We start from the raw sequence: 18003 nt of genomic DNA on the forward strand, positions 1-18003 counted from the left end.
CCCCCCCTCAAAAAAATAAATTAATATTATTTTTTTAAAAGAAATTCAATATCAAATTTTAATTTTTTCACCCCTACCCTCGAACCCCCACCCGCACCCCCACCACAATTTTTTTTTTGAGTTTGTTTCTTTTTAAAAAAATTCAACTTCAAAAATTATTTTCTACTCTAGTAAAAAATAAAAGATATTCCCCAAAACATTTTTCATTCAAGAATCAAACAGTAAACTATATTTTTGAAAAAATATTTTCTACTCATCAACCAATCATGAGAAAATAAGTCAAATATCCACTTGTTTTCTAAAAAAACATTTTCCTTTATACCAAACACAACCTTAATGTGAAAGGTTTTCTCACATCATGAAGATTATAAGATTGAGAGACTTTTCTCAAATAATTGAATCTAAGAGTAAAAGTGATCATGGATGGTGATAGTTGCTCACGCATGGTCTAAGGATCTATTCTAACGAATTAACTTGGATTGATTGTTAAGGACATCTTTCCATGAGACTTGAGTTAAGTAAAGAGTTAATGACTATCTTGTGGGATTTATGCTTAGCACCGAGTGGATATTGAAATGATATGGAGGCTCACACATAGTTGAGTCTGGGCTTCCGAAATGGGAACTCTCACCTAGTAGATTCCGAGTTTCTCAAAGTGCTTCTCATGAGATGGAATCCTTCACCTAGTGGGGTCTGAGTTTCTACTAGCAATCTTTGTATTTCGTAACTACATGTCCAGTATGATGTTTAGCTATTGGATCCAACTAAGCTAATTTACGGGTTCTATCTTAGGCAAGTAGACTAACCCTCGTTGGTGAGGGTAACACCGAGAGGGATCATGTGACAGCTCACATAATCTCATATCGGTTAAGGCTATGTCCCAACTACAAAAAGATTAATAATGAACTAAGACATGCTTGAATAAGCATCTCAAAGTGTTCAAAATAACAAATGAACTAGGACATGCTTCAAAAGCATCTCAAAATGTTCAAGATAAATAATGAACTAAGACATGCTTGAAGAAGCATCTCAAAGTATTTAAGATAATAATGAACTAAGATTTGCTTAAAGAAGTATATCTAAGTGTTCAATGAAAAGAGGAACTAAGATGTTCTTGAGAAGTACCTCATAGTGATTAAGAGTTTTAAAAGATGACGGACATGAATGATGGCCTAAAGAAGTTTACTTAGCATGGTGAGATTTATGGGGTCCTATTCATGCATTGCACAAATATGCCTAGAGGGTAATTATGAAGTGTTTCTCTTATGTTATAAAATGTTTTGACTATGTTTATGACTTATGACTTCTACTATCTTATATGATGTCCAAACATGGAATATATCATGATTTATAATGAAATGTCCCTTTTAGCATGTTTTAAAAGTTTTTATGTATGGGTATCATACTTAGTGCATTTTTGTACTAACCCCTGCTTTTCCTATATTTTCCCCAAATCTTAGATTCCGGTTCACGAGGTGATCATTCTAGTGGCTAGAGCTTGGACGTGTGTATCTTCCCTAGCTTGTTGGTGAGTCCTCATGGTCTGAGGATGACTTTTTCCTATGTTGTAGTTTCTTCATGTACTTTCCCTTTTCGGTCATGTTGTATGGGCTATACCTAATTTCATTCAAGTATTGTAATAGATGGTTACATTGAGACGAGTCTAGACTTCTGCTTTCTTAAATGAAAACTAGAAATGTGTTTACTCTTTATTATTCTAGTACTTTATGTTATGATATGCTAAGTGTCTTACATGAAGCCCTTTCGGGGTTCTATGTGCCTTGTTACAACTAGGGTTACCTTGAGTCGTGACAACTAGCAATAGTATCGGGTGTATGCCACATCCAAGGTCTCAGCTTGAGACGTGATAATATGACTACCCCTGCCAATTAAACCAAATTACTTGACAACCAAACATGCTAGACAATGTAATTACAACAAATTCAGTTACCAGGGTGACTGTCCAATCAGGCCATAGGAGAATTCAAAATATGAAGAGGTAAAATTATGAAATAAACCAAGGAAATTCGACACATTGTGTATATGCACAATTTTTTTTATCTATGTACATGGTGTAATTTGCTAACTATTGGGTATAAATTCACACCCCTCAGACAAAGGTGGCTCTGTCACGGGTTACAGATCTAGTGTTCGAGCTCCTGACATTGTGTCCCTACCACTAAATTAGATTTAATGAAAGCCAAATTCATGAAAAGCAACTTAAACACAAAAAAGGGGGGAAATTAAGAACACATACCAATTTTCCTCCATCAAGGAGAATCGAAGTGTCGCAGAGACTGAAGTAGAGTTGCTTTTTTGAAGGAAACTCCATCAAATTGCCTGATCTAGATATAGCTTGTAGATAATCAGATGGAATAAAAGCCTCCCAGACGTTGTCAGATTCTGCGGCTGACATGAATATTTTTGCGACAGCTGAAGACCTAGCTGCATCTTTCGGCGATGTTAGAGAGAGAATTTTTGATACGCAACCTTCAGGCAAATGATCCATCGGAAAAAACTCAATGGATTAAAGTTGTTGAGTTTCGATACTATTTATATAGAAATAAAATAAAGATTACAAGATTCTGACAATACATATGATGTTTAAATAAAATTGAAGAATAGAAATGAAACTATTTAACAATTAATATGAGAAAAAGTCCAAAATAGTTCCTCAAGTTTGGCCTTCGATACAAAATTATCCCTTATACATTTACTTTTGTACACTAACAGTCCTTTGAGTATGTAAAACCGGTGCACTCTTATACTGGGTGTGATGACACCTGTTTTATACCTCTAAGGCAGGTTCGACTAATCAAACTTGTTTAAGGTAAATGCGGAAGTAATTAATGACAAAATAAAGGACTAGACAATACATGTTCATGTGAAAAAACGTAATATAACTCAAATACCCTAAAACCATGTGTTACATGTACATGCCTCTAAGTATTACAATAGATTCAAAAGAAACACAAGTGTGAATGTCTCTGTTTCTAGAATAGAAGAAGGAAATAATGAAAGAGTAAGTGATTCTTCTAGGGTGACAAGCAACTATCTCACGAACTCCAAAAGAAAACCTTGGATGAAGATGAGAAGGGGTATCAAAACGAATCAGACTTGTAACCTACACAAGTGTAGAAAGCAAGGGATTGAGTACCAAACAACAATGGTACTTAACAAGCATCCCTAGCTAATCTAAGTAAAGCAATACTGAACACAAGTACTCCAACACACCATCCGAACCTCCTCATACTACAACTTGCATAGAAATAGAACCAGCCCCATCCTAACAATTTATATATAAGAGAACAACACAATGAAAATATCCATCATAGTACACATATCATAATCTCTATAATATCAACATCACACATGTCATATCCAAATACCTACGAACATAACAACTCAATCATAAATTCCATGAATGATAATGAAGTGCGAATGTGGTGCAATGAAAATGTTATATAATGTAATGCATGCATGTCCTGTTAATACACACTAATTGCACAAACATAATGCGACACATGGAGGGTATTATGCCCATGTGTTGAAACATTCACCGGTTGGGACCCATGAGGGACGTATGGTCCATGCATCCGCCGAAACCATTTTCCATCAGCACAAATGTCACTCACCAAAACCATTTCTCATCGGTATAAATATGAATCACCAGAATCATTTTTCATTGGCATAAATATCACTTGCCGAAATCATTATCATTGACCATTTGGAAACTTGGTCAAAATTGACCAAAAAAGTCATCCCCAGAAGCTAAGGGTAAATCTAATTTTTTTTATAGAAAAACATGATACCCAAAGATTTAGGAACGCACACACGAAGTTTCTATGAAAATGAGTTAGAAATCATCCTCAAAATCCCAAAACACAAGATTAAAGTTCATGACTAAATCCCTAAAAATTCGGGCTGAGACCCCAATTTAAATCTAAAATATCTTACCCGTGATTAGGAAGTTCATATGAAGTTTGATAAACAATGGATTTAAAATCAACCTTCAAATACCTCAATTTATTGAACTTCAACTTTACCGGGAAAACCCTAATTTCTCAAGCTCATACTCGGTTAATATGATGAAAATAATTGATGAATCAACAAGTTTATGCCAAAATTAGTTTATCCACAACATAAGGATCCCAAATATATATTTGTCAAAAAAATATTGAGCCCAAATTGATAAAAAAAAAAACCACCCCACCCTAAGAAATACATGAATAAGGAAAGAAACTGGATGAAGAAATCATGAGAGGCCGAAAAGAGGATGGGATATCAACCCCCATATTAGATTGAGAAGAATACGACAAGAATCACGCCATTCCAAGCTCTAGAGCTCCCGATATGCTCAAAATACCAAATGAATATGGTCCAAAAGTTTAAATACACCAACAACAAAACTTAACCAGAAAACAACAACTTAAATTTTCATTAAAAGAGCCGTAACTTCTTTGTATGATAGAAAAATGAGCCGATTCGTTTACCCAAATGTCTTAAATAATGATATGCACTTGCTCGCTCAATCAAAACTCAATTTTGTGTTTGCTTGCCTAGTTAAATATTATTTCTGTTGGGTAAATAATTTTTTATATATCACGATAGAAGTACGATATTGGCTTAGTGAATATGCACCAAACTTTGCAGATCAATCCTGTAATTCATTCTTAAACTTTAAAAAGTTTCAGAATAAATTTTGTAATCTTTAAAACTAACTACAAACCTTTTGATTGACATAAATTGCTCAAACACCATCAAAGCACCCATAAAACTTAGAAACTCACACATTACTCATCGGGAACCTCCCGAACACAAACCAAATATACTACTAGCTTGGAAATGATATTTTAGACTCAATGAAATTATGAAAACACCAAAACTAGGTCACCTTAACCCGATGCTGACCAAAGTCAATTTTAACTTATGAATCCCAAATTTTCAAATAAGGACATGAAACTCATCCAACAGCTTCAGGAATCGAACCAAACCTTCAACTAGCTAACAAAAATGTCGAAATTTATGTTCACTTTGATAAACTATCTTATGCTTTTAACTTTTAAAACACAAAAACTCTTTCAAAACTTATCTAAATACCTCTGAACATGAGCCAATAGTCGTACTAACCCAAAAGTCATGTCCTAGAGCTGATGCTACTGACGGAATTTCATTCCAAGACTCGAAACTCCAAATATTGACTAAAATCAACTGTTTGAACTTATAAGTTTCAAAAACTCCATAACTTCCCAAAAAAACTCATTTTTAAGATTTGATTACCAATCTAAGCTTTAAAACTGCTAAAACACAACTGGGGGCAACTATCAAGAGGAGAAATGGCAATTTTTTAGAACTTTTCAAAAATGACCTTTAGAGTTATTACACTTAGCTCGAGCTCAAACTAATTTGTCTATATTTCCCTTAATCTATCATTGAGTTGTTTATTTTTCTTTAAAAAGCCCTGGCAACAATGGCGCATCTAGATGGTAAAATCTATAATTCAATCATAATTATATATTAACATGAGGTTATTGTAGGAATTTATACACTTTTAATCCTGGATCCGTCTTACATTCAACACATTATCTACACCAAGTATAATTCTCTCTCGATATATTCCTCAAGAGGGCCATATAAAGAAGTATTTGAATCAATACAAATGAGACCAAAATAAAAGACATTACATAGTAAGAGGAGGATCTTTCTCTTCTTCATTCAAGAGGGTACTCAATTCCTTGAACAATAAGGCCACTTTTCCATCGAATCTCCATCAGTTTCACTTTAACGTTTCCTTCATCTCCTGTATCACTGAAATAGTTTCCCATTTTTTTTAGTTCAATTCATCACCTCTTTCCAAGGGTAGCTTCACTCTAGGTCCTCGTCTTGAAAACCTAAAATCTTTAGCTCCTTTCTCTATTAAATGGTCATTTTTAGAATCATTGAATCTAACAACTCCCGTAGAAGTTCTAAGTTGATAAAAGTTATCTTTCAAAAAAACTTGAGTACGTTGAATGGGATCACGAAAATATTAAGCTCGGAGACTGGATGAGATAATGAGGATTGGACTAGTGGTATCCATAGATGGATTTGGGCAATCCTCCCATCATGAGCTAGATTTTGGATGAGATAATGAGGAATGAACTAGTGGTCTCCTTATATGAACTTGGACAATCGCCCCCCCCCCCTCATGAGCTAGATTTTGGGGTTGAATTAGGTTCAAGTGTCATACATTTACAATAACCATTCCCAGTATATTGGTGTATCACCCCATGAAATGCCAAACTTTCGTGTTGTGACCATAAAACATTTCTTACTCGTCTTCTTATCCAATGGTACTCTGTTTGACAAATCAAATCAGATTAAGTTGACATGACTAGCTACAATTGTGCCCTACCCTATATAATCGATGGGTTAGGCTGGCCTATTCTTACTGTATCTGATTGGGCTCATAACGGACCAAATCCGCTCACTTGACATGACTAGCTACAATTGGGCGCACATTCCACCATAGACACTACATATGGTGGAGTCAAAATCTTACGAAGCAGTGTCAAAATATAAAATGGTCAACACGCGTAAAGAATAAGGGGAATCAACATGTAGTATATATAATTGGCACCCCTTAGCATAAAATGGCTTCACCACTGCATACAGAGTATTCACATAGACCATATGTTGATTAATATTCCATACCCAAATTAGTTAGTTTGTCTTTTGAATAAAATTGTTTTCCAAAGTTTTTGATATAGAGAACACAAAGAAGGCTAATATATAACCATGGAATGAATTTGCCACTGCATTTTAATTCAACATTAACTAATTACTAGTTCTTACACCAAAATACTAGGAATTCGCAAAGAATAATAATAACAGAAAGTAGACTTGTTCAAGTGCAAATCTATATACAGTAGTTTCAAATATCTCTCGCCTGTACTTGATCTCAAGAAAAGAATCCTTATACTGACTACGTCTGCCCCATTTAACTAGCAGTGGAGACAATGTTTCACGTGTTAACCCATTTCACTCGCAGTAGTTTCCTCATACATCATTAGCAGGTAACATCTTTTTGTCTCATTTGAAAGTTGAATGCCTTAATAGCGAAAACAAATGTGTGTACCTGAAAATCACAACTGCAACTATTGAAAGAAAATCATGCTTGAAGTTGAAGCAGCGTCTCAAGAATTGTTCCACGTTCATCATCAATAGGTTTATTCTGGAGATCTCCAAAATGTGATGCAACCAAACCATATAAGGTCCATGAAATAGGACAACACCAATAGTACCATCGTATAATTTTTTTTTTATTGAAAACAAAAAAAATGCAGCGAACGTGTCATTTCCGAACTCTAAATCAGTTTTGATGTAACAAAACATGGAGTGTTTCAAGAACTTACAGGTCGTAGAACGAAGAATCTTGAGAAAAGATTCCATACACCATAGAAGAAGAAGCCGATAATATGAGAAAGACTTATATTTTGGGTAACAACAACGGTCATCATAACGTAGAAAGTGAAGTACAAGAGGGTGAAATGTTGGAGTTGTAAGAAGGTACATGCATAATCCTGGAAAGGATCATTGGCAGGGCCTTAAAATTGATTCTACGACATATTCATAATATTGTTGATGTTGGTTTGGTTTTCGAGCAGAAAGATAGTCAATATCTTGGATATTGTGACTCAGATTATGCTGGTGATTTGGACAAACGAAGATCAACTACTGGTCATGTTTTCACTATTGCAAATGCACCGGTTAGTTGGAAGTCTACTTTGAAGTCAACAGTTGCTTTGTCAACCACTGAGGCAGAGTACTGAGGTTGCGAAGAAAGAAATTTGGCTCCAAGGATTGCTTAGAGAGCTTGGTGTTGGACAAGAAGGAATCACAATATTTTGTGATAGTCAGAGTGCTATTCAATTAGCAAAGAACCAAGTTTATCATGCAATGACGAAGCACATTGACGTCCGATATTATTTCATACGAGACATCATCGAAGATGGTGGAGTCATAATGCAAAAAATTCATACTACGGATAATCATGCCGATATGTTGACAAAAGTGGTGACTGCGGTCAAGTTTCAACATTGTTAACAATTGAAGATTGAGTTTGAAGACACAACCAAAATTGTTGTTGAAGGAAAGTTGAAAATGGAGAATCTTGCCAAGGTGGAGATTTTTTAAATTTGACAAGATTCAAAAATGGATTAATGAGAAGATATGATAGTTAGGAGGATAATTCGTCATTGGTAGAAAAGTCAAGATAGCATCTTTTGTAGGTGAAATTTAGGTGAACCATAAAATGGTTTCACAAGGTAAATCTTGCCATTTTTTACATATTGTGATGTCATGAATGACATCAATAGGAAGAATCACTCCTATAAATAGATAGCTCCTAATTCATTTGTAACACACCTCTTACTTGCCTTCTCATCTCCTAAGGCATTTGTTCTTCTTTCTCTTGTAGTATTTCACTTGTACTCTTTTGGAGTGAAATAAATATTGGTTGATTATGTCCGAGGAGTAGGCAAAAGAAAATAAAAGTTTGCCGAACCTCGTTAATTCCTGGTGTTCTTTTTATTGTTGTATCATTTACTATGTATTAGCTACCTTAAGATATAGAAGTTGTGATTTCATCACTCTCTATATATTCGTCTTCCGCAACACAGCCAAGGTAATGCTAAGATTTTAGAAGATGTGATGTTTGTTTCTAGTCTATCACATAATTTAGTTAGCATTGGACAACTAATGACTACCAGATACTCAATTTCTTTTAATAATGGTGTTTTCACAATTAAAAATAACATATATGGGATATACATTGCTAATGTCCCATTGGCTAACAATAAAATGTCTCCTTTAGAAGTTTCAATGGTTGAGAGTTGTAATATGATAGCTAGTGGAGATAATGAAACTAGACTAGATCATTTGCGTTATGGGCATTTAGATGTTAGGATTGAAGTAATTTAGCCAAAAGAAAATGATTTTTTGGGTTGTCAAAAGTTGAGAATCTTGATTTTTGTGAAAGTTGTGTTTTTGGAAAACAAAGTAAAAAGTGTTTTCCTGTAGGCAAGTCTTGGAGAGCTTTCTATTTGTCTTGAGTTAGAACATGTTAATTTGTGTGGTTCTACGGGTGTTGAGTCCTAAGGGGAAAGTCGATACTTTTTACTTTTTACCGATGATTATATTTGTATGAGTTGAATATATTTCTTGAAATTTAAATCCGAAACTTTTGATAATTTCAAGAAATTTAAATCTTTTGGTGAGAGGCAAAATGGATGTAGGCTCAAAACTCTTCAGACTGATAGATGTGGTGAGTTTATGTCAAAAGAATTCATTTTCTTTTATGAGGAAAAGGAAATAGATAGAGAACTCACATCACCTTATACACAAGAGCAAAATGGTGCAGGAGAACGACAGAACCACATAATTGTCAAGATGGGCAAAAGCATGATGGAAGGTATATGTGTACTGAAGTGTTTTTGGGCTGAAAATGTTGCCACTGTTGTCTATTTGCTAAATGTTTCTCCCACTAAGACAATGTTTAATCAAACATCAAATGAAGCTTGGAGAGGTAACAAGTCCAAGGTAAGCCACTTACGTGTCTCTGGTTATATAGCTAATGCCTTGATAAATTCACAAGCTCGACGTAAGACATGCCTTGATGAAGAATGTGAAAATGTATTTTTGTAGGATATAACACACAATCCAATGCTTAAGTTATATAATCTAGTGAGTGGGAAAATTAAGGCCAATAAAAATGTTGTGTTTAATAAACATGGAAGTTGGAACTTTTATTCCACAAATGAAAGTTCAGATATTCAATTGTTGCCTTCTGACGATATTGTTGATCAAGAGTATGTAGCAGATCTTTTTTCGGTTGGTCCATCAACTACCTCATCGATTTCACCAGCAACTTCTCCAATATTGAAAAAACCTTTTGCTGAGCCAACTCCATTGAGAAGATCATCAAGAGATAGGGAAAAAAAACCCTAGATATGCTAATAGTACATCTTGTATTTTTTGCTTTACTTGTTTCAGATCCTACTTTCTTTGAAGATGCTGAAAAAGAGAATAAATGGTGCAAGGCTATGGAAGAGGATTTGATGGCTATTCAAAAGAATCAAACACGAGACTTGCTAAATAATCCACAAGGAAAGAAAGCCAATAGGCTCAAATGGGTGTTAAGAACCAAGTATCATGCAGATAGAAGCATTCAAAAACACAAGTCAAACTTGATTCTTATTTCCAGGATAGTGACTTCCACAGGAGCATCAATGAGCCTACTCCCTATATAAAAAGAGAAGGCAAAAATGGTTTTCTAGTTGTATGTCTTTATGTTGACGATATGATATGTATGGGTTTGAGTGAGTCTGTCATCACTGAATTTAAAGACTGCATGATGAAGAATTTTGAGATGTCTGATTTTGGTCTACTGCACTATTTTCATGGTCTTGAGGTGAAACATGGAGTTGATGTCATATTTCTTTCACAGAGAGAATACACAACAGATCTCTCGAAAAGTTCAATATGGTAAATGCAATGTTGTTGCTATGCTGATGAATATTAATCAGAAGCTGTCTTGTGATGATGGTTCTGAAATGACAAATGCAACTTATTTTAGAAGTTTGGTTGGTGGTTTGAACTACTTGTCTCATACAAGACCAAATATTCTCTCTCTGTTGGCGTCAAAACGGGATTTATGCACTATCCAAGTAAGCTTCACCCTAGACTACAAAGAGAGTAGTATTGAGATATATCGCAGGGACAACAGATCATGGAATTTGGTATTCTAAGATAACAAATTTCACATTAATTGGCTTTACTAATAGTGACTACGCAGGTAATGTTGGTGATAGAAAGAGCACATATGGTTTCTTGTTTAATCTTGGATTTGGAGCACTTTCATGGAGTTCAATGAAGCAGGAATTGGTGGCCTTGTCAACTTCAAAGGCTGAATATATTGCAACAACTTCTGCAGCTTGCCAAGAAGTTTGGTTAAGCAGACTTGTTGCTGATTTTTTTATCAGAAAGCAACTGAGATTTTTTGTGTCAATAGATCTGCTATTGCGATGTCGAAGAAGCCAACATTCCATAGTAGAACAAAGTGCATCTATATTTTCTATCACATTATTCGACGTCTTGTTTCTAATGGAGAAATTACTGAGAGATGGAGAATGCAATACTGTAGGAGACCCCATGTCGAGTGATTATACCACAGCAAAATACTCCAGATATGATGTTGCAAAAACATATGCCTGTGCTTTCACAAATTTGACTAGATATATAAATTATAGCATTATACAGAACAATTACTATGGCAGTAGGAGCTGGCACAAAAATTGTCGTTCATCTAACAAATCTTTGATAATACATTCAATTTGTTAAAAAAACTGATTCTTGTTTATCAACTTACGCATTATCAAACCAATTACTGTTCTCTCTCCATACATTCTTCGGGAAGGACAATATAGATAAGAATTATTCGAGTTAATCCAAATGAGACCAAAAAAACAGGCATAGTAAGTGGAGGATCCTTGTCTTCTTAATTCTAGATGAAACTCAAATCCTTGAACAATGAGACAGTGTTTTCAACTGCAATTCCTAATCTCCATCAATCACGCTTCAACATATCATCGAAAAAGTTTCTAATTTTTTTTATTTCATCTATCCATCTCCTCTTTTCAAGGTTGCTCTAGGTTCTCATCCTAAAAATGGACAACTTAAACTCGTGTCTCTACTTCATGGTCGCTTTCAGAATCAACAAATCTATAAACTGACTTAACATTTCAAGTGCATAAAATTCATCTTCTAATTTGAAAACTAGATAAGCAAAATAACTGATTCTTCTCAACAATATTGAGTTTCAATTTTGTCTAGGATATCAAGCTAACAAAACCAATTAAGTTTAGCCACTTCAGAAGATCTACAAAAAATTTACACTTCCTCGGTGGTTATAATTAATTAAGTATTTTCTTTAAAATTTAGAGTACATGGAAAGGAACCACAAAAATATAAAACATGGAGTCCAGACGAGACAAGACATTCCTAATACTCTGGTGTACCACCCCATTCAATACTAAGTTCTCATGCTGCGACCATAAAACATTTATTCGTCGTCTTCTTATCTAGCGAAAAACTCGATTTGACAGATCAAATCACAGCAACAAAACGTTAGGATTTAAAAACAAACCAAAAAGGATGAAAAAGACACTAAACCACTTTTCTTGTGTCCGGTTGGGATCATAACTGACCAACCACTCTCACTTGAGAGGACTAGCTACCTGAAAGTCAGCCTGGATACAGACTACCTAACAACACTTATGAATGGAACATGCCATTCATTAGAATGTTCTTCTCAGGTCGGGTTGGGTTGGTCATGAGCAGACCGTACGCACTAGACACGACTTCCAGTATATACACCAGCTTTACCTACTACAAAATCATAGAAATAGGACCCTTTTTCATTGCCATTAAGTCGATTATTCTTCCATTAATGAAAATAACACATTCACTACTAAAATAAAAACTTTCGAAAGATCTGACACACATTTGATCACTCGGTTATCACTTATAAGATTGTAGTTCTCCTGATATCTATTGGATGGTGTTAGGATATTCACTAAGAGGATTCAAAATATAAAGAAAGTACACAGACGAAAAAGCCAAGGAGATTCGAAACATAATATATGTATACATCTTTTACCTATCTACATAATGTAGTTTTCCAGCAATAGGTATAAATGGACACCCCTTGGATAAAACTGTCTTGATCACGGGTGACAGAGTGTTCGAGCTCGTGAAGTTGTGATCTTATCATCAAATCATATTTTATAAAAAAACAAACTTATCATGAAAAAAAGACAAACACAAAAAGGAGAAGGGTAAATGAAGAAATCATACCAGTTTGCCTCTATCAAGAAAAATCGGAGAGTTATAGAGGTTGAAGTAAAGTTGTTTCTTGGAAGGAAAAACTATTAGAGAGCCCGATCTAGAAACAATTTGTTGATAATCAGATGTCAAAAATAATGTCTTCCAGACGATGTCTGGTTCTGCTGCAGACATGAATAAATTAACTTGGTGCTGAGAGGGGTGTTAAAAGGTCATCACCTTCTTAACTGAGAAGGGTGTTAAAAGATCATCACCAACTTAATTACTAATATCTAAGATATTTAAAAGAAGAATCGATAATATTCAAGATTTTATTGAAAGAAGAACTATAGAATGAGAGTTCTAGAGTGCATAATCTATAAGAATTCGAGAAAGAAGTCGAAGGTGTAGTTCTAGAATATTGCATCCACTAGCTCCTTCCATCAACACCGATAAATAAAGGTGGTCATTTGAGTTGCATTTGTACTCAAATAAAGAGTGTGTACTCAATAAATAATTGAGAGTGAAGTGTACTTAAGAAAAGAGGAGTGCAAAAGCAAAAAAAAAAAGAAAAGAGTTTTAATAGAAACTTGTCCTTATGACAATCAGTTCAACAAAAACAACTTTTAGCGGCAACAAATATTGATATTAATGTAAAAGTTTTTACCGGCATTAGTTAAGTGTCATTAGAATCAATGTCGCTAAAGGCTTTATGGACATATACAAAAAATGCTAATTGCCAATAAATATATATATGTAGCGGCAATTAGCTAATGACTATTTTTGATGAGTGAATAACAACATACCCCATACCCGGTGAAATTCCATAAGTGAGGTTTGGGGAGGATAGAGTGCACGCAGTCCTTACCAATACCTTGAGGAGGTAGAGAAGTTATTTTCAAAGACCCTCTACTCAAGTGCAACAAATTAAAGTACAAGGAAGAAGAAAACAATGGAAAAAGATATAGCAACAAGGGGGAGGGAGGGGGGAAAAGGGGCAATTGAAAATCCTATAAAAAAAGGACTAAGAACAATAAAATAGTGCAATAATCAGAACACAATAAACAACATAAAATGATATATATCATAATCAAGAACTACAATAATACAACTAGTACAACAACAAAACACCAATAAGGCGAAACTCTCCAAAAGCAATACAAAACACTTCACTACCTACTAAGCTTCTACCCTAGTACACGTCCTCCCCTCCTTCCTATCTAAGATCATGTCCTCGGTAATCAGAAGTTGAGTCATGTCTTATCTAATCACCACTCTTAAATACTAATTCGGCTGGTCCCTAATTAGCATTAATAATTTTTAAGTTTTGAGCTCAATTGGTTGCTCACAAATTAAAAATTTATTAATGTTAATTAAGGACCAGCCGAAGAAGTATTGGAAGATAACCTTTATACGGTGCATCTTGGAAAGTGTGAGGTTCCTATAAATATTTTGACGGTAAAAAGAAAAATCTGCTAAAACATGTTAAATTGCATAGATGATGTATAAATCTATTTTGTTCAACCATCTGGTAAACAAATCTAGTCAATTCAACTTCGCATCTGGTAGACCTACTAAGGAGATACATCCTACATATCACATAAACTATCCTTACAAATTCTTCTTGCGATACTTTTCCAGATTCTCAAAAGTGGCATATCTTCACTCTATACCTTGAATGGATATTCGTGGAAAAATAGGAACAGAAGTGTTGACACCAAAGACAAATTATGTTGCTTATTTGGTGTTCAAATTGGGAAATAAGTCTTGTGAACTTGAATATGCTAATTAGATTATTAGGTTTGTTAATTATGAGAGTGATACTGAGACTGAAAAACAAGTCAACATTGTGAAACTGTGACATCAACAAAACTGCGAGGAGATGGATGGATGGAAGTAGACTGGGATATTTCAATAGCAAGGAAGGTAGTGATGGTCTTGTCGAAGCAAGATTGCTTGAGATGAAACGCCGTGGTGACAAAAGTGGCCTCATTGTTGAAGGAATAGAGTTCCGTCCCAAAATTGTCAAATGCAGGTAGTCAGAGGCAGATCTGGAATTATAAGTTGTACGGGTTCTAAACTATATCTCTTTTTGTTTTATCTGTTTGAGATACATTATTTATACCTATTAACTGAATTTCTTTTAAATGTGGATTTTGAGCCTAAGTTGTTGGGTTATGCCAAATCCAAAACTCTATTTTGGCTGTAAGTGTGCTTTAGTTGGTAATGACCTTCTGGTACTAAAAAAAATCTAGAGTTTACTACTCCCTTCATCCCATTTTATGTGGCATTATTCGGATTTCAAACTCTCAAAAAATGAAAAGTGTCACATAAATTGGGACATAGAGTAGTTATTAATGTTTTTCTTATTTCCAAGTTAGCATTAGGAGGTGATCACGTCCCAATAACATATATATTATGAGAATTCATATTGTGACCCTCCTTTAATAGAGCTTGAATCTAGCAAGCCAAGATAAGAAGGGTTCTAGAAAAAGTATGAGATGAATGGATTTATAATGTTTACTGCGCACAAATCTTGTACTTGCGAGTTATGAAAGAAATACTTATATGTAAATATCGATGTTTATATATATAAAAAAACTAAGCTATTTTTTGTGTAGAATGTTTTAAGCCCATAACATTCTTCAATCTATCAAGACATCTTTTAAGAAAACAATTATTCAATATCAAGTAGATACATCTAAACTGAACAAGCTAATATATGATCGATGCTTCGGAAATAAAATCAACATAAATCACCTAGAAAGTCTTAGAGGTTTGTTTTTCTTGAATAACCATAATAAGGCCCGAGCCAACTTGAACATACTTCAACTACGTTGTCACGGGGGGCAAAGCCATATTAGAATTACGTGAGTCAGTTGAAGATCTTGGGCCTAACTCACATTTAAAAACTAGCACATGAGGGAAGAAATGCCCAAGTCTATGCAACCAAAACTATTGGTCCGTTCCACAACCAATATGGGAATGTAAACACACTAACAAACTCAACAAATACTTATATTAAACAGGTTAATGTAATACTAAATTTTGAATTAAATGAAACATTATTCACTAATTACAGTGGATCTTGGGAACCGGATGATTGAACTAATAATAATAATTTTTAAAAGATTGAGTCATATATAGTACTATATATGCAATTTAACTTGCTATAGAACATTTTTCTTTTTACATCAAAACCTTAGCGGAACCTGGAGGCTGCACACCATCGAGTATGCACCGTATAAAGACCACTATTTGCTGGAAGAGTTAAAAGCTTTCTATTAAAGGTTACTCCTTCAAAGGAGGCGCACCACCTTTTCTTAAATGCAAGGAATGTTTACCATATTTGTTAAATGATAATTTACTTTAATTCATTGATTAAGAAAAAATATATTAACGGTTTAGTAGGCTTAAGTGGGGTTTTCAACTAATAGATTATCATAATAAGTATTAGAGTAGGGTTGATTAACACTTGAGGCTGCAACTCGAAGTAATAGCTCGATAGAGTGTCAAGCATGGTGGCCTAGACCAATAGGAGGGGTACTAGTTGTGACCAATCGATAAGAGTGGTGTCCTAGATCTAAAGAAGTGTGAATTATTGGGCACAATTTATTGCTCACAACTTGAATATTGTTATTGCTAAGTAAAGATCAGTTTCAGTATTATAACTCTGTACACTCATATAACTACCTCTATTTACAGAATGTACCTTTTACCTATTTATAGAATTACACTTTCTTGAATGATATAAGACTTTGCACTTTGTTCAACTTTCTGCAAGTCTTTAATATACTAGATTCTTCTTTGAAATATCATAGGTCTTAATTAAGTTGGTGATGACTTATGAAGACTCCCCCACAGCACCAACTTAATTTATTCTTTACGTCCATTTTAAGGGATCATCGAGAGTTAGCAATCATCTTGATATCCAGGTTCTTTATGAACCTCTTACTCCTTTGAACTTCTCCACTACTATACTCTACATCTTCTTCAAAGGTAGTATTCGCCTGGATTTGAACCACATCTACAAATGTTTCATCGATATATTTGTTGTTTGGCATTTCAGTAGTGAAGATCTCCTTAGTTGAGGTTGTGGTGCTTCTTGGACTTATTTTTGAAAAATGCCTGGAGTGACACAGGCGCCAGCTTACCGTGCACTCTTTTTGTGTGTGGGAATACCTCTGGTGTTCATGATTGATTTGTGTTAAATCTTGCTATAGGTTAGTTTCTATCTTGCCGATTTTTCTCAAGTGTTTCTTCTTCATTATGGGCGAAACTCAATTCCTTGAACAAGGAATGCGTATTTCCAACTGAGATGTCTGAACTCTATCAATCGTGCTTCAACATCTCCTTCTGCTCCTATATCATTGAAAAAGTTTCCCATTTCTATTCCCATCCATCCGTCACCTCTTTTCAACGGTAGCCTCGCTCTAGGTCCTAGTCCTGAAAAAGGGAAAACTTTAACTCGTTGCTCTGCTTCATGGTCACTCTCAGAATCCACAAAACTAACAACTGCCTTAACATTTCTAAAGACATACAATCCATCTTTCCATTTGAATACTAGATAAGCGAAATATATAACTGGTTCTTTTCGACAACATTCGAGTTCTAATTTTTTCCTCGGATATAAAGCCAACCGATTCGATTAAGTTTAGCCACTTCTGAGAATCTATAAAAGAATTACACTTCCTCTTTAGTTATATTTGATAAAGTAATTTCTTTCAAAATTAAAGGAAGTGCAAATATATAAAACCTGGAGTTTAGGTGAGACAACCATTCCCAATACTCTGGTGTACCACCCCATATAATACCAAATTCTCATGATGCGACCATAAAACATTTATTCCTATCTTCTTATCCAGCTAAAAACTTTTTATGACAGATCAAATCACAGAGACAAAACATTATGATTTAAAAACAAACCAAAAGGACTGAAAAAGACACTAGACTACTCTTACTGTGTCTAATTGGGATCACAACTCCACTCACTTGACATGACTAGCTACCTAAAAGTGTTGGATCCAAACCACCCAACAACCCTTATGAATGGAACATTCCGTTCAATTGTCTATTCTTTTCAGGCCGGGTTAAGTCGGTCATGGGCGGACGCTACCCACTAGACACGACTTCCAATTACCA

General features: G+C 34.7%; 1 protein-coding gene and 1 pseudogene across 1 annotated transcript in view; both read right to left on the reverse strand.

Moving 5' to 3' along the window:
• The window catches only part of LOC107017505 (F-box protein PP2-B10-like), a 6720-nt gene extending 4211 nt beyond the window's left edge, over positions 1-2509 (reverse strand). The window contains exon 1 of the mRNA XM_015217704.1: positions 2258-2509. Within this exon, the coding sequence (XP_015073190.1) occupies positions 2258-2509 (252 nt within the window). The remainder of the gene's footprint in view (positions 1-2257) is intronic.
• Positions 2510-17128: 14619 nt separating this feature from the next.
• LOC114076911 lies at positions 17129-17860 on the reverse strand (annotated as a pseudogene).
• Positions 17861-18003: the final 143 nt, after the last annotated feature.

Source organism: Solanum pennellii, chromosome 4 (genome assembly GCF_001406875.1).
Source record: "Solanum pennellii chromosome 4, SPENNV200".
In the NCBI taxonomy this organism is placed as follows: domain Eukaryota; kingdom Viridiplantae; phylum Streptophyta; class Magnoliopsida; order Solanales; family Solanaceae; genus Solanum; species Solanum pennellii.